General features: G+C 37.3%; 1 protein-coding gene across 2 annotated transcripts in view; it reads right to left on the bottom strand.

Annotated features, from left to right (window-relative positions):
• Positions 1–3,320: 3,320 nt before the first annotated feature.
• Positions 3,321–27,209, bottom strand: part of LOC136677501 (alpha-1,6-mannosylglycoprotein 6-beta-N-acetylglucosaminyltransferase A-like) — a 247,051-nt gene continuing 223,162 nt past the window's right edge. For both annotated transcript variants that reach the window (XM_066655064.1, XM_066655063.1), the window contains 6 exons: positions 20,059–20,208; positions 14,381–14,527; positions 13,626–13,742; positions 12,762–12,836; positions 4,377–4,534; positions 3,321–3,943 (listed from right to left, as the gene is read on the bottom strand). In XM_066655064.1, the coding sequence (XP_066511161.1) occupies positions 3,745–3,943; positions 4,377–4,534; positions 12,762–12,836; positions 13,626–13,742; positions 14,381–14,527; positions 20,059–20,208 (846 nt within the window). In that variant the 3' untranslated portion in view covers positions 3,321–3,744. The remainder of the gene's footprint in view (positions 3,944–4,376; positions 4,535–12,761; positions 12,837–13,625; positions 13,743–14,380; positions 14,528–20,058; positions 20,209–27,209) is intronic.

Here is a 27,209-nt window from a genome sequence, read left to right as displayed (position 1 = left end):
AAATGTTAATAATCTACTGCTGTCTCTACTAAAGGGAAAGTCCATCCATTTCACAAAAAAAATCTAAATAATCCTATCACTAAGTCAGGTGTGAAAAGCTAAGAGACTTGATTTTTCTTTTTGGGTGGACATGGTTGGATTCATAAAATAATTTATATACAAGTCAATCATCTATATAAATTGTGTGCAATTATCTAATTTAAGATTAAAGTCAGTTTCCATGCCACTATAAACAAATTGACTGACTTCATAGATTTTTAAACTGAAGCACTTCCCTTAAAACCACTTTAAATAAACTACATCTCAATGATTTTGGAAAATCACTGGACTTCCCCTTTGAACAGCTGTGTCTAGTTCTAACTACCATACCTATATTTACACACCTGTTTCTATTCAGACACAACTTTATTTGTGTCCACTAACCATCAGAAGGCACGTCATGAACATAATGTAAAATCAGTAGCTTGGCTTGAAGAACATCACGATACCCACAAATAATAGAGGAAAGAAAACAAATAAGCTGAACAGTCGAATAAGTTATAAAAATGTAATGAACTCAACTGTGTATTTACAAATGTGCAAAAGCATAAAGGAATCCAATCAGAGACAAAGCTCATGAGGTTCTTGCTGGCTTTTTAAACCCAAAACCATGGCATGGGTGCAGCTCTAGTCCAGGACAGAAACATACAGAAGACAACAATGATATGCAGCAATTCATATCATAGTACTGTGAAAAAGTCTGTCACTTAATATTTATTTCATTTTCAGTCTCAGGAAAATGGTTGTGTCTTATATGTTGGTGGCATTTTCTGCTTCATGTGATTAAGTAATCTTAAGCACTCTGAGGTTTAATTAATTTTTTGCACATTCCCAAACATCTTTTATTTCATTACTTGATTTGTATGGTCTATTTGCTTCTACGAATGACATTGCCTTTCAGGCTTAACATGTGGCGCTGTGATGACTGGAAATGAACTCACATCTGTGAAGACTGGTGTCTTGAAAAAGAAATTATCTCTGTTTCTAGATTTCTAAAGTAAAATTTACTTTATTTATTTATTTACCCAAATTGTCATAGGACTGTCCTGGAGAGCAGCTGCACACTTTAAAACACACTTTAAATTATTCTGATAAATAATATTTTAATCTATATATATCACTTCTCTATAAATAAAAATAAACCACCAGAGATGAAAGATCTGTATATAAAATAAATAGGACAAAAATAAAATCAAAAACCCTTAAGATACAAATTTACAGTGTTTCTTCTGGTGACAGGTTATCAGTAAATATGTGAGGACAGTGCATTTACTATTCCAGGAAAAAAAAGTGATAACCATTGACATTTTTGCAGGCAAATGAAGAGTTAAAAAATTAATACCTGAAATAACAGTTGAAGCAATAGCAACAGAAGGATCTTTTTTTAAGGACTAATAGGTGCTGATCTGTTGTGTATTTTATATATGTGGGTTTTCTTTGAATGGACATACAATGTTGGAGTTTGTTTTTAGATGAATATCATTTAAATCAAATTTCCTGGCAGTTGTGTTTTCAGTGCTGAAGTGCCCTGCATGGGTCAGTTCCCATCACTGATTACCACAAACCTGTGGTGTAAAGGAGAGAAATTTGTGTATTTCTAATGTATCTAATAGCCATAGTCCTTTTGCAAATGTACCTAATATTCCAAATGAAAAATAATCCACTTGGGTCATTGCTGATCACAGCTGAAAGAGAGTCAATAAATTTAAAGGAATACAGCAGTGATTTTCAACCTGATCTGTAAATATATTATAGCATACAATCTGTTAGCAAAGACATAACATTCAGTGTTTTTATGTAAATACCACTGACCATAAACTCACCTATAAGAGAAGCTAATAAGCAAAAACATTTTTCATATATTACTACACCCCTCTTATAATTAGTTAACTTGGCTACATTAAAATGCCCCTGTAGTGGGCGGGTTCAGCTTGTATAATCGCCTTAGAAAAGCATGAAATAAGATGGAATCCTCTGCAACACCTGCCTGTTTATGGTCAACAAATAAAACAGCACTGAGGGTGAAGCAAAGAGCTTGAATTCTCTATAACGATAGAGCCCAATCCAATACCTCTGGAATGAGATGTGAAAAGATGTGTCATCCATATCTCACAATTCAGTATCAGAAAACTGTGCTTGCAGTTCCAGCTCTTTTGACTAAATGCAATTAATTTCTCCCAACATCTTTAAAATGTCTAGTGTAAAACCTTCCAAGAAGAGCAGAAGCAAGAAATAAAGGGGGACAAATTTAAATTCAGCAGAAATATTGCACATTTGTCCTCAAAGCTTTTGCAATATATTGTATGCAAATTTAATAACGCAAATATGAAACTGTAAAGTCAATGTACTACAAAAGAAAAAATAAATTACAAATAAATGTATGATGGGGGAAAAAGACTAGTAAATTTAGTACTATTTTATCTCATACTTGAAAGTACAGAGCAACACATCTAAATGCTTGTCTATGCTAATCTGTATGCAACAGTAGATCTGGTTGAAAAACGAAGTATTCCATAATGTTTGTGAATGTGTGCTGTAATAAAGATATAAATATTCAAAATTAGTATCTACACTTGGTCACCCATGTCTTTCGGCAGCTTGAACAGGAAAAGTACGTTATAGGGAAAAAGCAGAGAAGCTTCTTGTTCAACAAAGAGATGCATACTATCCTAATGAGGTCTGGACTCTGCTGGAGCTTTGAAAACATCCCAGTCCAGTGAGGATGGTCCCATGATTTCAGTGAGCATGGAGAAAGGTAGAGAGGTGACATGTTGAGGGAAAAAACAGAAAAAAATATAACAGCACTGCAGTAGCATGTCCATACAGGCAGGGGGCAGAGTTCCAATTCCCTGCAACTCCTCTTCAAGTATTTCAGGCCATATCGGGTTCTCCAAGACTCACATTAAGAGGTTCAGAAACTGACCAAAAAATTTTAAAATCTCAGTCTCTCTCATTTTTCTCTCTTAAATTTTCTTTCCTGTGAGTGATGGTTGTCATGTTCTGAAACTCTGTTCAAGGCGCTAAGCTGAAAGAAATGGTTCTCACTCACCACGCCAAGCTCCAGAATGTGTAGTCGTGCATATGTCCATATATAGTCGCAATTTAGGATGTGGCTAGAAGCTTTTCTAGCTATGAACATGCAACACTTTGACTGGCTAAAATCTTTGATGTGATAGTCATTCATTTGATTTTACTCAGTAAAGATAAAAAAAAACAATATATATATATATATATATATATATATATATATATATATATATATATATATATATATCCCCAAAATATCCCTGAAACATCAATCCATTTCTTTCTACTCTCTTCCTCTAAATTAACAGGAAGTGCAAACACACAGGAGTCTGAAAGGTCCCATGAAAAACCTTGCTTCTCATTGTTTTGTTAAACTAAGTTGGCTAATTTACATATATAGGCAGCATAAATGCCCACAACATGCAGAGGAATTACTGGAGTGTTCTTTGGCCATCAGTTACAACTGTGTGCCACGGGACATCCTTTTGGCTTAAGCAGCACAACACTGATGTGTCTAAAACTGAAGATTGGATAGAAGAATGGGATTTTATACAGGAAAAGCTACACAAAACCCACCACCAAAAGATGTACACAAACAAGTCATCACAAGAGCTCCAGCACAGCTGTGATCCACAGTTCAGGGGGAAACACTGGAGTGTTTGTGTGTGTGTGTGTGTGTTATAAACAGCCTTTGCAGAGAGCAACCTGGCCCTTCATGTAGTCCCTGCAGGGGCAGATGCGTTGCAGTGAGTGATGTGCTCCTGCGCAGCTGAAAAGGAGCAGGTCAGACTGCAGCACACAGTGACGGGCAGAGGAACTGAATGCTGGAATTACAATATCACCAGCACTCTCCACTGTCTTACACTCCAATCCAAACCTGTAGACCCACACCCACACACAAACAGAGAAGATTAAGCCATATAGTAAATAAAAAACATCACAACAAAATATGTTGCACCACATTTCAACATACTGCCACAAACTATAATTGTAATTGTTTTATTCACCACTACAAATGCACTGCAGTGCATCCAGTTAAATATGAATAACAATCCTTACAAAACAGCTATATATTGACATTGTCTAGCCCTTTAGTAAGTTCTCTTTAGTGTTTCCCTTTTTATCTGTTACAAATTAATATTAATGGCCTTTAAGGTATTTACAATCTAATTAATAATCATGTTTTAAACCATTTATAAACTTTTATATGTGTAGGCTTATTATAAAATGTTAGCATGTTTTGCTCCTTATATGCATATATAATATATAATACCTAAAAAAATGCATATAGTTTTTTTGGGCAGACAGACCTGGCCAGGTCCTTGTCCTTGTTGAGGTGCTGAAAGAAGGATGGCTCACAAATGAGCTGCTCCTCCTGACACACTTGCTTACAGGATTTCCCCACTGGAGCCAGTTTAACCTGCAGAGCACTGAGAGGAGGCCACATCACTTGGCCATGACAGAAATCCTACACAGTGCCACAGAAAGAGAAGAGAGGGCAGAATTAAGGACAGAAGTATATAACAAATAATACAAAAATAATAATAATTAATTAAAACATACATACAGCTGCTGGTCATAAAATTAGAATATCATGAGAAAGATGATTTATTTCAGTAATTAAATTCAAAAAGTATATTATACTCATTCATTACACACAGACTGATATATGTCAAGTATTTATTTTCATTTGATGATTATAACCAACAATTTATGAAAATCCCAAATTCAGTATCTCAGAAAATTAGAATATTACTAAGGACCAGCACAAGAAATGCTGGCCAACTGAAAAGTATGAACATGAAAAGTATGAGCATGTACAGCACTCAATACATAGTTGGGGCTCCTTTTGCCTGATTACTGCAGCAATGCGGCGTGGCATGGAGTCGATCAGTCTGTGGCACTGCTCAGGTGTTATGAGAGCCCAGATTGCTCTGATAGTGGCCTTCAGCTCTTCTGCATTTTTGGGTCTGAAGTATTGCATCTTCCTCTTCACAATACCCCATAGATTTTCTATGGGGTTAAGATCAGGTGAGTTTGCTGGCCAATTAAGAATAGGGATACCATGGTCCTTAAACCAGTTACTGGTAGCTTTGGCACTGTGTGCAGGTGCCAAGTCCTGCTGGATTATGAAATCTGCATCTCCATGAAGTTGGTCAGCAGCAGGAATTGCTCCAAAACTTCTAAAACTGGCTGCTTTGGCCTTGGACCTCAGAAAACACAGTGGACCAACACCAGCAGATGACATGGCACCCAAAACCATCACTGACTGCAGAAACTTTACACTGGACCTCAAGCAACATGGATTTTGTGCCTCTCCTCCTCTGCCTTTCCAAAGGAAATGCAAAATTTACTTTCATCAGAGAACATAGATATGGACCACTCAGCAGCAGTCCAGTCCTTTTTGTCTTTAGCCCAGGAGCGAAACACTTCTGACGCTGTCTCTTGATCAAGAGTGGTTTGACACAAGGAATGCGACGCTGAAACCCATGTCTTGAATATGTCTGTGTGGTGGTGGTTCTTAAGGCAATGAATCCAGCTGCAGTCCAGTCTTTATGAATCTCCCCCACATTTTTGAATGGATTGTGTTTCATAATCCTCTCCAGGGTGCGGTTATCCCTATTGCTTGTATACTTTTTTGTACCACATCTTTTCCTTCGCTTCACCTCTCTATTAATGTGCTTGGACACAGCTCTGTGAACAGCCAGCCTCTTTAGCAATGACCTTTTGTGTCTTGCTCTGCTTGTGTAAAGTGTCAATGGTCGCATTTTGGACAACTGTCAAGTCAGCAGTCTTCCCCATGAGTGTGTAGCCTACAGAACTAGACTGAGAGACCATTTAAAGGCCTCTGCAGGTTATGAGTTTTCAGTTTTCAGTTTTGAGTTAATTAGCTGATTAGAGTGTGGCACCAGGTGTCTTCAATATTGAATATTTTTAAAATATTCTAATTTTATGACCAGCACCTGTATACACACACACAATTATATATATATAGCAAAAATATATTCAAGTTTTATTTATGTATCATAATTTGACACAAGATTTTTTTTTTTTGCCAGGTGTTTTTGCTGCTATAAAAGTGCAGAGAATATATAATGGCTGCCCCAAAGACTGCAAAAATTAAAAAATATAGATAATACATCTTTGTAATAAAATTAAGATTATTTGTAAAATTTTATTTAAGAATTTAAATAAACTTAAATAAATATGTAAATAAACAGTCAGTTAATCAAGAAGGTAAGTGAAAGTTAAATGAGCAAATTATGCTCTGTAACGTAACTTAGTTTGGAAATATGCTGTGTATGTATTGGTGCTTTTCCACTGCATGGGTCCAGCTCTACACGGCTCAGCATGCTTAAAGCTTGTTGCTTTTCCACTGGCAGTGCTCCCTTGCGAAATGGATCCGGTGACGTTGCAAAACCCCGTCTCTAGGAATCGGAAACTCTGGCTTTGAAAACCACAACAATGGCAGTGCTAAAGTTAGGCGCCGTTTACTCATCATGTATTCACGTGCTGTTTTTTTGGACATGGCTGTGTCCCAGTTTTCCTTGTTGTATGTTCATCTTTCACTGGAAATTTTCATTGGCCATTGGCCCAAGGAGCATATAAACCTGTTCAAAACACCTTGAGGTAAAGTTACGAGATTCCGTTGTGAGTCCGATAAAAAGAAAGCAGCTGTAATTTAAGAGATTTAATAAGCAGCGTGTTTGTGCTGGATTTAAATGAGCTCTGCATTTTGTGGTGATTGTAGAGTTGTGTAGGTTCCATGCAGTGGAAAATCATCATAAGTTATGAGGTTCTAACTGTTCATTTTCCATATGGTCTGGGGGGAAGAAAATACTATTTAAATGCTCAGTCCTGGCCCTGATAAAACAGAACTGTTTCTTGGAACACTTTATAGCTTGGGTGGTGTGGGTCCTTGATGATATGATTTGCTGGTGACCTGCACAGTCTGGTATAAATGTCCTGTATTCAAGTCTGTGCTGTCCTGTTGTTGCATACAGCACATCTGATCACTCTATGAAGTGCCGCCTTCTCCTGGAATCTACACAATGCCATACCAGACTGCGACACCCCCAGAAAAACAGAGCTTATTTTTTTCAATGAAGGATTTCTGTAATGCTCTGCAGAGTGAATTTCCTCAGCTGCCTGAGGAACTGACTTCTGTTTACGTTTCTCTTACGGTTCTCAGAGATGTGAGATCTATCTCAAAACCTAATGAGCTGTCAATATAGAGAGCATTTTACGTCATAGTGTGCGCGCTTCCAACACATAGGCTTTCCCATATTTTAGATACCTTATATATGCTGCCTACAGAGATACTTTAATCTGGCCAAATTTTAAGGCAGCATTGAACCATTCCACAGCCAATTAAGCAATCCCATGATGCAACTTAGTCTATTTCACTCTTCTTCCACAGCAAAAATAAAAATGGAATTTGTGTTTGGTAGATTATTTCGCTATTGCAACAAAGCTTCTTGCCAATAAATCTTAAACTGGTGGAAAGCCTGGTAATTTCCCTTTTACAAAGTGCCACATTTGTAAGGAACATGTATGTGTGGGATGTACAGTAGAGTTAAGTATGTGGGTTGTGCCCATGAAAAATTTGCCAGATCTCTGCCAAAGCTTATTTTGCTGTTGCTATTGACACTAGTTTTGAGCTTCTAGTACCCCCATGTGCTGCAAATCAGGTGCCTGATTGACACCTGATTGGCAGCACCTGTGAGCACGAGCCTTCTTACAGTGGTTAGTAGGTCTCTGCTCCAAGAATAGGCATGCCACGTTTGACTGATCTGGATAGCACCCAGTGTTCCACAAAAAACAAGTTGCAGCATTATTTGGAGTGAGCCATAGTACCATCTCCAAATTAAAGGCCAAGTTCCATATAATGGGGGATGTCAGAGACAGGCCACAATGTGAGAGTCCCAAGAAGACGACACCCCAAGAAGAACGGTTCCTCACCCTGTCAGCACTTAGGTACCGTAGGCTGTCTGTCATGGCCGATGCCTCTCTGCCAAGACAATTCAGAACAGGCTGAAAGCAGCCAGTCTCTGGTCTCATAGGGCTGCCAGGAGGTCTGTCATGACTGCCCTTCACCGTCAGGCCCATTTGCGCTGGTGTCCACAACACATGCACTGGAACCTGAACATGTGGAGGAATGTTACTTTCAGCTATGAGTCCAGATTCTGCCTACAGCAGTTGGATTGTAGGGTCAAAGTGTAGAGAAGATGCAGAGAACCCTGTGATGTTCAGGAGAAGGTCCCTCCCTACACTCCCTAAGGTCTGTACGCATGGTTTATGACCATCAGACCACCATTAAACCATCAGATCGCTCTTTTAAATCAGTCATGAGATCCTGATAACTAACTCGTAAAATCATCACACGATGAAGCCCAGGACTCTCCAAAAGCATTTGTCAACGTAACTTTCAGACCTAATCTAGGAAAAAATCAGAAGATGGCTCACAGGAGAATAAGTCACTACCCTCTCAAGTTTTCTCTAAAAGAAAGCTATTGAAGCACAATATTAAAATTCTTCTTTCCTACTGATAAATCTCCACCGAAAACTTATATCAACTGACAGGACTTTATGAGACAATCAAAGTGATATGACACTCGACAGCATGAAAGTTTTAATTTAATGTGAAATTTTTAACCAAACATTTATTGTTCAACCCAGAAGAAACAGCATGGACCAACAGTGGCTCCAAGTGAACATTTGGGAAATCGCAAAAGCATCCATTGTTCCATGTCTCCCTCTCTCTCTCATTATCTCTGTCCCAAAAGAAGGTATCATGAACACTTATGCATTTCCTAATCCAGTTTATGCCTTACCCAATATAGTCTTTTTGTTTAATCATGTGAAATTCTATGTTATTCTCATGGAAATGTATTTTCCATGCCTGCATGATTTTATATGAATTTCAGTAAACAAGATCAATCCTGTCCTCAATTTAAAATGAATATTATTTGATCTCTAATAATATAATCTAGAATAGTGTGTGTGCCTATATCAACATACTTGATGTATTAACTCAGGAAAGGAATTAATGCTAAAATAAACAACAGGTTTTATCAAACTAAAAAAAAATAAATAAAAAAATTAGATTCGATTAATGTGGAACCCGAGACTCAGACCACAGTCTGACGGTCACATGCATTCCCCAGGTCCTATAGCCAATCAGAGAACAGCTACCTCTCATGTGGGTGTAACAGCGATAACTAGAAAAGAGTTGGACAGCCAGAAAGGAGTGGAGTCGGAAAAAAAAGAGAAAGAGGTCAGTGGAGTCAAAAGGTCTGGCAGAATTGAACAAAAAGAAAAGGGAGCGAGAACTACACTCCTATGCTGGCAGATCCAAACTCACTCTGAGAAAGGGAAGAAAAGAGTGCTGACTCCCCCTCACTCTGAGGAAAGATGCTAAAATCTCACAAAGAAAACCAAAGACCATCTGAGAGCTGAACAGGAGACACTGATCAGGTTTGGATTGAGCTACATTTAGATTTACTGAGCGTTCTAAAACATTTTTAGAAATAACTCCATCAGTGTCAGCCTTAACTTGTTATTTTTTGTATTTTCTTTTATTGTCCAGTCAAGCATTTTTACTAACGGCTGATCAAAGCAGGTGAAACTTATTTTTGTCCATAATAAGGAATCACCCCTTAGATTAGTAAATAGGAAATATAGAGGTTTTACGGACTTTCAGACGCCAACTCTGAACTTGATCGATGATGCCTTTCTGGCATTCCCAACCATAGCAGTGTAGTGTATATTGGGTTTTTAATTATACACCGTGATACCTATGTGAATATATATTTGAAATATATATTTATATATTGTGTTTATAGCGTTGACCTTATTCAAACTCTTATAATTACTGATATTTGACTAATGATAGCAATTAAAGTTTATAATTGGCTTAAACAATTAAAACGTTACTAATTAGTTTGACAATGAATAATAGTCAAGCTAAGTGAGTTCTTCAGGATTTTCAGGAATTTTAATGAACAAACTGTACATACTGTAATTTCAAATAATGAAAGTTTTATTAATAAGAGGAAAGATTTTTTAATTCAAAACTTTTCATTTCCTCATTTGACTTTTCATCTCGTTATCCGGTCCATACTCCACTACAGCAGCCATCAGTTCTCACCAAAAAGGAAACCCGACCACGTCACTTCTGCTCAGGAGAAAGCCGCAGAAAGCCCTTTTCATTGCTGAAGCGAGCACTTCCCCCTCCAGAGGCATCAGCACACACTTTGGTACCGGACACAGCCAAGGCCTGAGGACCCAGAGACTGAGACTGATTTGCTATATCCATCAGTTGGCAAGAACTACGTCACGGTAAGCCTAAGATCTAATATTCAGAGCTGATGTCTAATTAGTCCTTTGGTAAACTTACACTTTAATCACTAGTTAACTTTCATTAGAGTAGATAATATTATTCACACAATATCACCTAGCCACTGATAAGAATCATAAGAAGGGTTTCATCTGCATTGATCACCGTTTGTGAGGTTACAATAATCGTGCTATATCTATCAAATTAATATTGTTTCTTTTCAATACATTTTTTTTTTGCCTTGAAATAATATTGGTGTATAAAGTCATTAAAGAGTCTGAAGATCCTGAAAAAAAAACACATTCTAGCCACGAATGGGATCCAAATTTATGATAAATTATTAATATTTAAATTATGAATACAATTAATAATAATAATAATAATAATCCATAATTAATAACCACAATTAAGCATAAATAATCCAAATACTGCTCCCACGCTACACATCTTTTGGTGGAGGCAGTGTGATGCGTGGGGTGGTATCTCCCTCACTGGAAAAATGAGGCTTGTAATCAATGCAGATCTTCCAATGCAGAGAGATATCAAGATGAAATTCTGCAATCCCATATCTCCACAGTCTGGGACCAAACTCTATCCTCCAAGATGACAATGCTCGCCCCCACAGAGCGGGGTTTAACAGAGAATTTGGGAGTGGAGAAGATGGAATGGCCTGCCAGCTCCTGACCTCAACGCCATTAAACACTTGTGGGCTCAGCTTGGGCGTGCTGTATGTGCCAGAGTGACCAACACAATCATGTGGGCTGACTTGCGACAAATGCTGATTGAAGATTGGGATGCCATCCCACAGCAGTGTGTGAGCAAGCTGGTGACCAGCATGAGGACGTGGTGCCAGGCTTTTGTGGCTGTGTATGGTTCTTCCACACGCTACTGAGGCTCCTGTTTGTTAAGTGAATCATTTTTAAATTGCTAATATGTCTTGTTTTGTCAAACTTCAAGCTGTTTGGCATTGGCAGAGAGGATTTCTTTTTTTAATTTTTTTTTTATATTTATAAATTCTTTTTTTCATCTTTTTTTAAAGGATTTAAATTTTTAATGGGCGCAACCCACATACTCAGTTCTACTGCTCATCCCACGAATGCATGTTCCTTACAAATGTGGCACCATTTAACAGGGAAATTAACAGGCTTTCCAACGGTATAAATGTATTGCCAAGAAGCATTGTTACAACAAAGAAATAATATATCAAACACAAATTTCCTTACTTTTTATGGTAAGTTTAGTTAAAATAGCAATGAAAACGGGAAGAGCAGAATGCATTACGCTAACAGGTTGAGGTGCCACTCAACGAGTTAAGAATAGACTGGTTGCATGCAATTGCTTTTTAACTAGTCTCTCAATGAGAATCTTATGAGGATAGACACCGCTTAAAATATTGCCTACGTAAACAATTGTCTACATTGTCAGTGCTTACTTAGAATGCTCACTAAGACAGATCTATTGTCTCCCAGGTACGTGCAGCAGATCTATCAGCTCGCTCTATCAGCATTCTGTTGTGGTCAGGGTTATCCTTAGTGGTGTGTACTGGACACTCAGGTTCTTCCTACAACCATTCTTCTGGTTTTGGAGACATTCAACACCAGGTTGTTGACATCATCCAGGTATGCCTCACTAGGTCACACACTACAGTTTTGCCAACAGTAGTAGAGGTGTTAGCAATCCTATCTGTATTTGCACTTGTGTTACTGACCTTGATGGATGCATAAAAAGGTGTTTAAATATTTATCTTTTTACTGTTTAAATCAGTACCATGTGTATTTGTCTGCAATCATCTATAACAACCAGGTTGTGCTATATACACATGTGCTATTGGGGTTGCATAGTTGAGCCTCTACTTTGTCCCTGTACTGTCTTTTTACCACCTTAAATGCTTTTCTAATTTTATTCCAATTTGTGGTGTTATATCTCCAGAGTTTGTCTTAAATATTGTTTTGCAGGGTATGTAATTCCATAGGCTCACTGAGTGTTCTATCAACCCAAGGTTTCTAATTAGGAAAGACCCTATCATTCTCCATAGGAATTATATCATAAGTAATTTTGTATACTGTCACTGTCAAATAATGCTTTTCCAAAATAGCAAGTTTACAGATAGAGGAAAAAAATTATTAACTTTCATTGTAAGTCAATGTAAAAAGATTTTTTATTTCTATTGGTCCATTCATCATGAAATGAAATCACACAAAATAAAACTATATTAAGAAAAAAATAGAAAGCCCAATCTGAGTGAAGCAGTCACAGAAGTCAGAAGCCCTGGCATGTGGTCTCACCTGCACATTTTTTTTATCTCTAATGCACATTTCAGAATAACACACACACAAAAGCACCCTCTCAGTTGTACCTGGTTTTCTATGAAGGCGTTGACTCTCTGTAGCATTCCCTCACATGTGAACTCATAAGGCAGATATGGCTCAATCTGATAACACAAGATTACACATACATAGAAGATACATATACAAGACTATACATGAGATGAGAACCATGAGAACCGTGCATCAACAATAGTCACGATAAAGATGTTAGCACATGGCTTTTTTAGACAGAATTAAATTAACATGAGGATGTAAGGCAATTAAGTAATTACCAGTGTATCTCATTGACTTTAGTACTGACTAAATTCTCCCATGTCAGTCATTTTGTGGTGCCTTTTACTTACCATAACACTATAGAAATTATACTAATATTGAACTGACTTGTTAAAATATTCCATCATATCCAAAATCATATTTAAAATGAGATTTTCTTAAGCACAGAGACACTCCAGAAGGGAATTAATAATGTAAAGCATGGCACAAATCAGGGTTCATTTCTGTTGCAAACATCAGATGTTTTGTAGCAAAAAAACAGAATGAATCCAGAGGTCTATACAGGACTCCCGAAAAAAGTGATATATCTAATAGCTTTAGGGATATTTATGGGTAATAAAGCTCATAGCCTACATGTGTGAATATAAAGCATCAAAATCTGCTAATATCCAAACCAGTCATTCATTTGATTAGCATATTATAATATTGATACCAATGTTATAATTATATCTGAGACATCAGCAAGGTCAGCAAGTGAAGGCTTTGAGTATATTCAGTAGCCACATCCATCTCTTATTTATACTGAAACTCAACTGTAAATATAATAAACATCCTATACTAAAATTACATTACCTCACCTCCCCTTGTAAAGTAATCTCTTCCCAATCCCATGTTTTTACCTTCTGGCTGAGGATGGCTCTAATAGCTCGCTCTACTTCTGCAGGGTTGTCTATGTCCACAGTCCAGACATGAGGCTGCCCAATATACACTTCTGCATATGGGTGCTGAGAGGTCAACTACAATCAAAGAATTTTTTTTTTAAAACCCCACTCTGGGATAACCAAACATACAAAAAATGTTTTGAAAGTTTTGAAATATTGTCCCATTCTTGCTTGTTATGGGATTTCAGCTGCTCAACAGATTGTTTGGGTTTTTATTTTATTTTTAGCATTACACAACTTTTCCAGTCTTTTGTTCTCTGTCCCATCTTTTTTGGAACATGTTAATGGGATTGAATAGAAACTGGGTAAATAACTTGGGAAACTGGGTAAGAAACTTTTTTTCCCCAAAACTAATCAAATTTACCAGTTTCCACATTTGTCTTTGTTCTATTTTCAATTAAATATAGAGTATTAATAGTTTTAATATCATTGGATTCTGCTCAGCTTCCTAGTTGTCCTGAAAAAGGGTTTGTATTTATATTCCACAAGAATAGTACTCATACTTCAATGGTTTGATTAGAAAATCAGTATCCATGAAATATTTGAATTACAATTGAGTGATAACACATACATAACAAACTTCCATGTCAGTGCACTGTCCAAATAATATCTGGTCAGTAGTGACTTCACAGTCAAAAACAGAACAATGATGACTGCATGACTGAATACTAAATTTTGGAGAAGTCAACAAATATGTGAGAAAACGAGTTTACCTCTCTTAGCGTGGGTTTGCCCTTGAAGAAATCTGTATTCTTGCTGCTCTTGGGTGGGTTGAACTTAGGGTTCAAGAATGCACAGCCATTTGCGATAGCTTCCAGAGGGGCCGGGCCTTCATAAGGAAAGGACAGTCCCACAAACAACTGCAGAAAAAGAAATTGATATTAAAATATATATATATATATATATATATATATATATATATATATATATATATATATATATATATATATATATATCAACAAATGAACGGTCCTGGTAAATGACTTGCAATGTAGTGTGCAAAATATTTGATTACAAAAAAATAATCTGTAATTCTGTATTTCTAAGTCTGTAATTTTTATCGTCGGTACACTTCAACTGTGAGACACAGAATCTAGGGTTAGGGTTATGGTTGAAACTATGGATACTGGAAGCCTGTGCTAGCATTTCTCCTGCTATCAGAGTGTGAAGAGTGGGAGAAGAGAATTGACAATCCAACACAATGAGCAGCATTTTGAACACATTTTATAAGTGGTCAGAAACTTGAAAATAACTCATGAAAGAATAAAGTTACGTTAAAACCAATATTTTTCTTGTGAAATTCCCAATAAGTTTGATGTGTCACATGACCCTCTTCCCATTGAAAAAAAACAAAATTTGGATCCAAAATCGCCAACTTCAAAATGGCCACCATGGTCACCACCCATCTTGAAAAGTTTTCCCCCTACGATATACTAATGTGCCACAAACAAGAAGTTAATATCACCAACCATTCCCATTTTATTAAGGTGTATCCATATAAATGGCCCACCCTGTATACTTGTATATTACTGTTATATTATTATTATGTACTACATATACTGTGTCTGTGCATGTTTTATTTTTAACTGTAGTGTGCACTAGTCATTTTGCAATTCCTGGTACATAAACTACATTTTGCTGTCAGGTATGATGAACATTATCCTTAAATCAGAAGGTAAAAAAAATTAAGTCTAATGTTTCAGTGTGCAAGTGTGCACCAATATGGAATTAAGGTGGAAAATTGACACAGGTAACATATTAATTAACAATACTGTGTGTAGGCCATTGAAGCCTACACGGTCAACATGTTCTTCTACTCCTCTCTCATATATGGTGTTTGAGGGCCTCCTACGCTTCTTTGGACAACAGGGCTAATCTCACAACAGATTCTTATTCGGTTTCATGACTTGAGCAAATATTTGAGAAGGCAAACCTGTAAGGTTGGGTGGAGGGCACAAGGAGAGCGGCAATAATTTGCTTGTGGAAGCCCTCAGGCCTCAGGGCCTTTAGCCTTGTGCTAAATGTCCTCTGCGCACAAAGGGCAGTCTGTACTGTGCCGGACAGATGACCACACATTCAGTGCCCAGGAAAGTACAGAAGAGGGATTCATGTGGAAAATATGCACAGAGCACTGGGCTAGACATGAAACACTTTCCCTCTGACCATATCATATCACACACACAATCTCTCTCTATACAGGTGCTGGTCATAAAATTAGAATAGCATGAAAAAGTTGGTATTCAGTAATTCCATTCAAAAAGTGAAACTTGTATATTATACTCATACATTACACACAAACTGATATATTTCTTTTAATTTGATGATAAATTAGTTGTCAGTTGTTTGACTGACAACTAATGAAAACCCAAAGTTCAGTATCTCAGAAAATTAGAATAGTGGCCTTCAGGACTTCTGCATTGCTGGGTCTGGCATATAACATCCTCCTCTTCACAGATTTTCTATGGGGTTAAAGTCAGGCGAGTTTGCTGGCCAATTAAGAACAGGGATACCATGGGCCTTAAACCAGGTACTGGTAGCTTTGGTGCTGTGTGCAGGTGCCAAGTCCTGTTGGAAAATGAGATCTGCATCTCCATAAAGTTGGTCAGCAGCAGGAAGCATGAAGTGCTCTAAAACTTCCTGGTAGACGGCTGCTTTGACCTCAGAAAACACAGTGGACCAACACCAGCATTACTCCCCAAACCATCACTGACTATGGAAACTTTACACTGGACCTCAAGCAACGTGGATTCTGTGCCTCTCCTCTCTTCCTGCAAACTTTGAGACCTTGATTTCCAAAGTAAATGCAAAATTTACTTTCATCAGGGAACGTAACTTTGGAACGCTCCAAAAGCAGTCCAGTCCTTTGTGGAAGCAAGACGCTTCTTACACTGTCTCTTGTACAAAAGTGGCTTGACACAAGGAATGTGACGCTGAAACTCATGTCTTGCATCGGTCTGTGTGGTGGTGGTTCTTGAAGCACTAACTCCAGCCACAGTCCGGTCTTTGTGAATCTCCCCCACATTTTTGAATGGGTTTTGTTTCACAATCCTTTCCAGGGTGAGGTTATCCCTATTGCTTGTACACTTTTTTCTACCATATCTTTTCCTTCCCTTCGCCTCTCTATTAATGTGCTTGGACACCAAGCTCTGTGAACAGCCAGCCTCTTTAGCAATGACCTTTTGTGTCTTGCTTTGCTTGTGTAAGGTGTCAATGGTCGTCTTTTGGACAACTGTCAAGTCTTCCCCATGATTGTGGAGCCTACAGAACTAGACAGAAATCATTTAAAGGCCTTTGCAGGTGTTTTGAGTTAATTAGCTGATTAGAGTGTGGCACCAGGTGTCTTCAATATTGAACCTTTTCACAATATTCTAATTTTCTGAGATAATGAATTTGGGGTTTTCATTAGTTGTCAGTTATAATCATCAAATTAAAAGAAATAAACACCTGAAATATATGTCTGTGTTTAATGAATGAGTATAATATACAAGTTTCACTTTTTGGATGGAATAAATTAAATAAATCAACTTTTTCTAATTTTATGACCAGCACCTGTATATTCACTAATGTTTTTATCTTTTTACATTCTTGGCACAAGAGAAATTCATTCATTTTAAATTTTAAATATGTATATTTTTCCAGTTCCTTGTTTAAATGCCATATTTATGCTGATGAATCAATTACAAAAATATCTATCAAAATTTAGGTGTTTTCTTTAGCCTTAAACTGAACAAAACAACTGGCTTTTTTGCCATATTGCCCCTTGTGAATGCCACAATTGTAAAGGTTATAGACTCCACTTGTTTAAAACCTCATAAATAATATTCAGTACAAATCCATCAATATTATGTATATATTATGTAAAAATATATACATTTATTCACTCATTGTCTGTTAGCACTTATCCAATTCAGCGCCTACCTGGAATCACTGATGCGCAAGGTGTGAATAAACACTGGAGGGGGCGCCAGTCCTTCACAAGGTGACACACACACACCTCTGGATATTTTTGAGTAGCCAGTCCACCTACCAATGTGTGTTTTTGGACTGTGGGAGAAAACCCACACGGACACGAGGAGAACACACCGCACAGAAAACTGCATGTCAGCAATACCAGAATGGTGTTACCCAGCGTAAAATAGCAAAGACTTTTAAGTTATCATCATTAACCGTGCATAACATCATCAAAAGATTCAGAGAATCTGGAACAATTGCTGTGCATAAGGGTCAAGGCCATAAAACTCTACTGGATTCTCGTGATCTCAGGGCCCTTAAACGTCACTGCACCTCAAACAGGAATGCCACTGACAAGGAAATAACAGAATGGGCTCAGGAATACATCCAGAAAGCATTGTCAGTGAACACAATCCACAGTGCCATCTGCCGTTGCCTGCTGAAACTCTACAGTGCAAAGAGGAAGCCATTTCTAAGCAAGCTCCACAAGCTCAGACGTTTGCACTGGGCCAGGGGTCTTTTAAAATGGAGTGTGGCAAAATGGAAGACAGTTCTGTGTTCAGATGAGTCACGATTTGAAGTTCTTTATGGAACACTGGGACGCCATGTCATCTGGACTAGAGAAGACAAGGATAACCCAAGTTGTTATTAATGCTCAGTTCAGAAGCCTGCATCACTGATGGTATGGGGTTGCATGAGTGCTTGTGGCATGGGGAGCTTGCATGTCTGGAAAGGCACCATTAATGCAGAGAAATATGTTCAGGTTCTAGAACAACATATGCTCCCATCTAGACGTCATCTCTTTCAAGGAAGACCCTGCATTTTTCACTAAGACAATGCCAGACCACGTTCTGCAGCAATCACAACATCATGGCTACGTAGGAGAAGGATCTGGGTACTGAAATATCCAGCCTGCAGTCCAGATCCTTTCACCTATAGTGAACATTTGGCGCATCATAAAGAGGAAGGTGCGACAAAGAAGGCCCAAGACGATTGAACAGTTAGAGGCCTGTATTAGACCTGAATGAGAGAGCATTCCTATTTCTAAACTTGAGAAACTGGTCTCCTCTGTCCCAGACGTCTGTTGAGTGTTGTAAGAAGAAGGGGGGATGCCACACAGTGGTAAAAAATGGCCTTGTCCCAACTTGTTTGGGATTTGTTGACGCCATGAAATTTTGAAACAACATATTTTTCCCTTAAAATGATACATTCTCTCAGTTTAAACTTTTGATCTGTGATTTGTGTTCTATTCTGAATAAAATATTAGATGTTGGCACCCCCACATCATTGCATTAAGTTTTTATTCACAATTTGTTTAGTGTCCCAACTTTTTTGGAATCCGGTTTTTATTAATGTATAATCTAGCACTTACATCTGCATGGCGTAGGACTCTAGACTTTGAAATGGACTGTAGAATGCTGACATATAGATTGCCACACCACAAAACACTCTGAGATTGAACAAGGGACTGTATTAGATATTTTAGGATTTGCTTTTTAGGCCTTAGGGTTATATTGTTAGTAAATCTAGAGTTTGTTAAAACCACACACCAGCTTCAGTACCAGGTTTGTGTTATTTAGCTGAACAATTAATCCACTGACAGGGCTTTTTATTAGGATCAGCTTGAAATTGCTCAACTCAGTACCGGTTTGATTTGCCTTTAGCTGGTCATGTTTCCACTAGAAAAACTCAGCCACCAAATGGAGCTGGTGACGTTGCTGCTGATTTTTGGATGCATGGCAAGACTTGTTTCCAAGACTGGGTTGCACTGGTTTTGCACAAATTCATTCTTAAGTTTATGTGTAAATTCTTTACAATGTCCTTAGTTAAACCTGTGGAGTCAGCTGAACTGAACTAAAATTCCACTTATATAACTCAGCAAGATTTTATCTTAGAAAAAGAATTAAACAAAAATAGTGAAATCCTTACTTTCAAATCAAATAATCATATTTAATCCTGGACAAGTTAATAAGACTAAGTAGCTAAACTAAATTTTGGGCCAACGCTTTGGCCCAGTTCTGCATGACCAACTCAGACTCTCATTTGAAGCACTGACAGCAGCCTGTTGCTACCCACCCCATTCCCAGCTCATCGCTCCTACTTTGCAAAATAATAGAAACTAACTGCTTCCCAGCAGGTGTGTGGGGGATCTTTGCCTTATGAAAAAATGTTTAAATGTTCTTGATGTAATGTTTCATGTACTTGATTTGGGACAGTAGTAGCCATAACCTGCTATCAAAAAACATTCAGTAATTTCCAGAACCCATTTTTAAACCATAAAGCAAACCAGTAAACTAGTTAACTACATTTTAAAATATGTAATCTGTAAAACGTATACTTGCTCAAATCATAATGTGTAGTACGTAATGCTTTTTACAAGTTAACTTTAGTCCTTTTAAACTCTTAAAACTGCTGTGTGTGTGTGTGTGTGTGTGTGTACCTTAGTCTCTCTCAAAAGGAACTGCAGGTCTCTGCCACTGAGTATACCATGGTTTTTGACATACGGAGGCAGGTGTACGGTGCTGGTGCCATGGACTGTGCCATGTACTTCCATGTATGAGTGGATGACATCCAGATACTTCTTCTTATCCTAGCGTAGGGAGAAATAAATAGAAAATGAAAAAAAGGACACATGGTGTTGAAAAAAAATTTGGAGTTTCTTGCAGATGCATCATTAACCTAAAATGGATATTTTAAAACCAAAGATTATATTTAAGACCACGATAATTATTTAAAGACCAAATAATGGAGCGTGGCTAAAAAACAGCCATCCTGAAGCTCTGAGGAACTCTGACAGCTATTTAGTCAAGTGAACAGAAAAACATCATAGGTTTATTTATTGCTCACAAATTGCATACATTTTACAGTAGATCTATAGTAAATTCCAACAAATCATAAGTATGTGAATAACTTCAGTAATTTTCAAACTAACGATAAGTAAAAAAAAAAATTACTAAGTAAATGTCCATTAAATGTTAAAACACACACACACACACACACACACACACAATGTTTTTTTCTACCATTAAATAGGCCTCATAATTTGCCTGGCTTGAATGAAATAAGAATGCAACTGCCTAGTGCATTGTGGGATGTTCATCTATTTTCTAAATCATCTAAATGATCTATTTTCAACTCCAAAAAACAAAACCATATACACATAACCAGCAGCCAAACAAGAATAACCATTGGTAAATGGTAGAGAAACTGGCCAGAGACTGGAAATAAATGTAAAAAATAAGGTATTAACCCACCGGAGTCTGAGGCCTATCTCACCTACCCAAAAAGGTTTGTTCCTAAAAGCTACACATGCTAATATTCAACAACCATAATGTGAGAGAAGTCTTTATGTCATTCATCTTTTTTTTGTTTTTGCCAATATATATATCAATTGCCAATATATAGTGAAAAAACACATTGTGAACATTTATGAAGTTCTCTTTAGAACTCTGTAGACAAGGGTGTTTACAGCTTTCTGATATTTAATTAGTTTTTCTTTTATTTTGCTATGAATCTGATTTGACACTATTTTTCTAAACCTGTGGCTCACACATTGACTATTCATGAGATAGGTGTGAAAGGTGTGAAAGATAGGTGTGAAAAATCCCCAAGATGACGTACAACAAAATGCGTCTTCCGCATTTAACCCATCGGTGGCAGTGAACACACACTAGTGCACGAGGGGCTGTGAACACACACCCAGAGTGGCAGGCAGTCATTCCCAGTGCCCATGTGGCGTTTGGGTGTTCAGTGCCTTGCTTAAGGGCACTTTAGCCGTGGATGTTCCTGCCGTCGTGTGGATCAAGCCAGCAACCTACCGGTACCAAGCCCAGTCAATAACCATTAGGTCAAGGCTGCCCCCATTAGCCCCCACCATATCAGTGAGAACAACTGAACCATTTGGATGAAAATGCTGATATTTTTGCAACAACAAAAACTTTAGAGCATCAGAGCCAAACATATGAGCTTCAGATCACTTTTTGAAAGTAGCAAAGAGCACCCCAAATTTACTACAAGCTATTTTTTTCCTCTATCAGCTGAACTCTGTGCATATGCAAAACATTTACTGTGAACTTCACAAAATTTTGTCTGGAATATATACTGAACCAGTGTAGTATCAATGCTAATCAGCACCAAATGTGCTGCAGAAAAATGAGTCTATTATATTTCACTTACTAATCACAAAGTTAAGCCATTCCAGGCAGCTGAATGATGTGACTGCGCTGTCTTGGAGCTCCACGCTCAGCACGAAAACACAGCCATGTGCTTTTGTTTACATGAAGAAAATTAGCGTTTTCACGTCATAATCCTCCAATAAGAGCAGCCAGATGATCATACTATTATCATATGAATACAAATGGGACGTGCCTCTTGTTACTTATCTTTCTATAATAACCAGGTAAAAATACATTCTTTTCAACCTCCATATATTTAAAAGGTAGACCATTTAGGGTGTGTTTAGGGTCTGGGGGTATGTTTATTTTGTTTCTAGAACAAAATTTCGCTGAGTTACATTAGTGTTTTGGTGCAAGTTCTGATTTATCCTGCCGGCACGAGCGCTGACTCCAGAGGGTTAAAGCTTTTGTGCCCTATCTCTTATTTATGTTCTAAATCACACTAATTCTGATAATCCCAGGATTAAAGTCTATTATGCCAGGTTGCCATGTTTTGATAATGGGTTACTCTGTCACTGCTTTCCTGAGTTTTTTTTTTTTTTTTTTAAGACGTTTTTTTAAAGATGTGTTGTAAGATGCAGGAATTTAAAATATGTGAATAAACTGAAACACACAACGTTGCCATTTTAACCTCAAGGTACAATTACTTGGTCTAAATTTAATAACTAGAGACAATTAATCTGAAAATTTTTAACGTGTTTATTTTTTAATTTATGAGAACTTCTTCTGTAATTCACTTATTTTATGCAATGTAAACACAGTATCGCTACTGATGTATATTAATATGTACGTATATTAAATTATTTTGTAACTTTGTAACTTAAGTTTGCGATAAGTGACTCAGTATATCTAGCTCATTATATACTTATATACTCATTATATACATGATATACTGACTCAGTATATCTAGCTCAATAGCTGTCAAAAATCTACATATTACACGCTGACATATAGCTTTGGCTGACATACAGCTCGGACTGGAACCAAAATCTACAGGTAAGAACTGACATTCTGTTATTTAGCACGGAAAATAAGATTAATTTAAGAATATTATTTTATATTTCATTTAAAAATATGTTATTTATTTATGGCTAATATTTTACAAGCTCCAAGACTAAGTCCATAGGGTAAGTAAATATATATATATATATATATATATATATTAAACATAGATAATATGTATTTTATAATGTTATTCATGAAAATTTTTGTATCTCTTTAGTCTAAACAGTTATGAACTGGAGACACCTCCTACTTGAACACATCCACTTATGATGAAGCTCTTCCCCCGTAAGTACAATATGTTATTCATAATTTTGTGTGTATCTCCTAGTCCTAATTGAAACTTCTTTTTTTTTTCCATCTTTAGATTTTAGTAAAACCAATCTGACACTATTATGATGCTACTTTCTACGAATGCTGTTATCTGTGAAGAGCCATCGACTGCTGACTCAAGAATGTAATACTTATTTTATTTTAATGTTTATTTATTCATTTTGCATTATTGTATTAGTCAAATGGCGCAAAAACGCCCTAACAACGAGGTTTTAAACAGGTTTTTGTGTTTTTGTCAGAACCTTCTAATCCAACCCCAAACTTTGAATGTTTAACGTCTCCTGTTAATACCTCAGAAAATAATCCTGAAACTTTGTCAGATTTTTTCTATGAACTAAATCAAAGTCTTTTGAGATTAAATGATAATCTGATAAACTTATGTCAAAATTCATTAACCAGTCCTGATTATCATGATGATTCGAGTAACGAACATTCACTTAATACTGAGTATACCCCCAATGACAATTCTCCTCCTTTACCTAATATTGAGAATAACCCCAGTGACAATTCTCCTCCTCCTTCACCTAATATTGAGAATAATCCCAATGACAATCCTCCTCCACCTGACAATGGTGATGTACAAAAGGGGGGGTTTTATTGACCCAAATATCAATATAAATTGCTTAGACAGATTCCGCACCACAGAAATTAGAAGTAGGATAAACTTTTACTCTCTCGGCAACGTCGACAGCTTTGCAGAATTTTACAATTATGTTCTTGAGATTTTAAATTAAATGCTCAATGTTGCCAATGATTAAATAGGTGGTCCGAGTGATGGTGTGTTTGTAGAAATTCAGGGTGATTCGCTCAATGTTTCGTTGCGTGTTCAGATAAATGATGGGGGTATCGACCTGAATTCCTTTCTGATGTTATTTGAAAAAGCCATTCAGAGTAAATTTGAAATACTTTCCGATGAAACTTTACAATTAGTTATTCGGATTGTGCATGCTCCTCAGGGTGGAGGGGAAAAAAAGCTATCGGGTATCTTCAGCACAGATTTTGTTCAGAAAAAATGAAACATCTGTATGTTTTTCACAACAAAGATAACCTCTGTTTTGCCTTATGCGTTTCTCAAATATTGAATCCTGATAAAAACATTTTTGAAGTAGAACAAATAGCGAGGCAACTGCAAAATGATGTAGGTTTATCCACAGATGAAATGGTTAGCTTTGCACATATTGCACGCTTTGAGCAACATTTGAACTGCAAAATCATAGTGTTGTACCGAAGTGATGAAAAGAAGGGGTATAGTTTGTTTCAGAACACTAACATGCCTCATGACAAAACCGTTTACCTGTTCTTGCAAGATAACCATTATTACGGGGTGAAAAATCTAAAAGGTGTTTTAGGTACATCCTATGTCTGCCCTTACCGTTCCACCGGCTTTAACAATCAGAAACATCACAAATGTGATTTTCATTGCAATGTATGTCTTGACAAAGATTGTCCTAAACAACCAAAAAAGGCAATGTATAGATTGTCTAAGGGTTTGTAGATTGCAGTATTGTTATGATATGATATATGATAAACATAAAACAGTGATCGATTCAAGCGATGGTCAAACTTTATGCCAAACTAGATTCTACTGCCCTAAATGCAATACCGTGCAGAATCAGAGTAAAGGATCGAAAAAGCATCAGTGTCAAACCAGTCGTTGTAAAAACTGCGGAGCCAAAGTTGATTCAGAAATCACGCATGAATGTTTTATGCAACCTATAATATTTGAAATTCCCGATGAAAAGTACGTCTTTTATGATTTTGAGACGAATCAACAAACAGGTTACCACATAGCTAATTATATATGCTGCATTGATTTTAAAGGTAGGGAGTGGACAGCAAAAGGGGACAAATGCGTGGCATCATTCTTTAGGAAGTATCGCAAGGAAAACTATAAAAGTTATACATTCATAGCGCACAAAGCTAGAGGGTCTGATTCATACCTTTTGTTGAACCATTTAGTAAAGGAAGGTATCACCCCTAACATCATAGCGCAAGGTGGTAAAATCTTGTGTTTTCAAGATGTTGAGTATAAACAGAGATACATCGATAGTCTCTCTTTTCTCCCTATGAGACTGAGTGCTATTCCAAAGGCTATGGGGTTCACAACAGACAAAAAAGGATATTTTCCACATTTTTGGAATACTGTAGAAAATCAGAATTATGTAGGACCTTATCCGAAACCCGAGTTCTACGGGGTAGACACCATGATGGCCAAAGAAAGAGAAGAATTTTTTGAATGGTACAATACATGTACAGGAAAGCTCATTCACTTTAAGGAAGAAATGGCTCAATATTGTAAGAACGATGTCCACATTCTGAGAAAAGGTTGTATAGCTTTCAGGGATGAGATACTGAGCAGTACAATGGTTGACCTGTTCAAATGCATCACCATAGCTAGTGTCTGTTTGCAAATATTCAGAATCAACTTTCTGTCTGAAAACATTTTAGCTATCCCACCTTTAGATAATTACATCGACAGTCAGAAATCATTCTCAACACCTTCCATACAATGGCTCAAGTACATCTCTGAGAGAGACAAGATCCCCATCCGACATGCCCTCAATGAAGGTGAGGTCAAGTTTAGAAACTACTTTGTGGATGGTTATTATGACGATGGTAGTGAACGAAAGGCTTTTGAGTTTTTAGGATGTTTTTATCATGGATGTGTTCCTGAGCGCATAAAACCGCGAGATGCTCTGTTCGGTGGTCGAACAAACACATTGCATCTCCCTTATGTAGCTCAGCCCGGTGAAAGGATTGATTACTACGATTTCACGTCCCTCTATCCTTATGTAAATAAAACAAAGAGGTACCCCGTGGGTCACCCCACTATCATATTTCGTGATTTTCAACCATTGGAAATATATTTCGGGCTCATTAGAGCAAAAGTTCTCCCCCCTAAGGGCCCATGTTCTCCCTTATAGGGTGAAAAGCAAACTCTTGTTTCCTTTGTGTCGAACGTGTGCTGAACAACAAATGCAAAATTGTAAACACATGGATGAGGAGAGGGCCCTGACAGGTAGTTGGTGTAGCGTTGAGGTGATGAAAGCCATTGAGAAGGGGTACAGAGTGTTGACGGTGATTGAAATATGGCACTTCCCTAATCATTCTAAATATTTGTTTACAGAATACATCGACAGGTTTCTACAGACAAAACAGGAAAGTTCAGGTTATCCCTCCTGGGTGGTTGATGAGGCCGATAAAAAAGAGTACATTCAAAAGTATGAGGAGAATGAAGGGATCAAACTAAAACAATCATGCATTGAAGTTAATCCTGTACAGAGATCTGTGGCTAAACTAGCATTGAATTCTTTATGGGGAAAAATGTGTCAGAGAAGTGACAGGACAAACACTACACTGATCAAAGACCCTAGTGAGTTTTTACAGTTCATATTCTCGGATATGTATAACGTAAGTCATTTCTCCTTTCTGAATCAGGAGGTGGCATTGGTGCAGTGGCGTTACGCAGACGATAGGTGTCTCAAACCGGGTAATGCTAATGTATTTATCGTATTTTCACCACAGCCTATGCTAGACTTGAATTATACAATGTGATAGTTCGACTACAGCAGAGATGCTTATACGCGGATACTGACAGCGTCATTTTCAAAAGTAAAGAAGGTGACTGGATGCCTCCTCTAAGTGATTATTAACAGAATATCAGTTCTTACCTGTAGATTTTGGTTCCAGTCCGAGCTGCATGTCAGCATGGTAATGTGTAGATTTTTGACAGTTAATGAGCTCCTAGATATACCGAGTCACTTATTGTAAACTATCTGACGTACAGCGAGGTGGAGGGTTTAGGAGGTGGCAGCGTTAAGACATCTTCAAATGTCATTTTTATCGTAAGAAAACAGTATGTTTTTGGGGCAAGTGTCATAGATCGTTTTTTGAACGGGGGAGAAAATGAACGATTTAAAACAATTTTAATCACTAAAACACCATTATTCATTTAGAACTTGGAGTTAGAAAATTAAAATTTTACTTATGTATACCCCGTGTGTGTGTGGGTGGGTATGTGCTTGTGTCATGAGCGTTTGGTGGGGGTTGGGAGGCCGTTGGGCGTTTCCTGTGATGAAAC

This window comes from Hoplias malabaricus, chromosome X2 (genome assembly GCF_029633855.1).
Source record: "Hoplias malabaricus isolate fHopMal1 chromosome X2, fHopMal1.hap1, whole genome shotgun sequence".
Taxonomy (NCBI): Eukaryota; Metazoa; Chordata; class Actinopteri; order Characiformes; family Erythrinidae; genus Hoplias; species Hoplias malabaricus.
The sequence above is the reverse complement of the archived record's forward strand: the minus strand, read 5'-3'. Positions and strand labels throughout refer to the sequence as shown.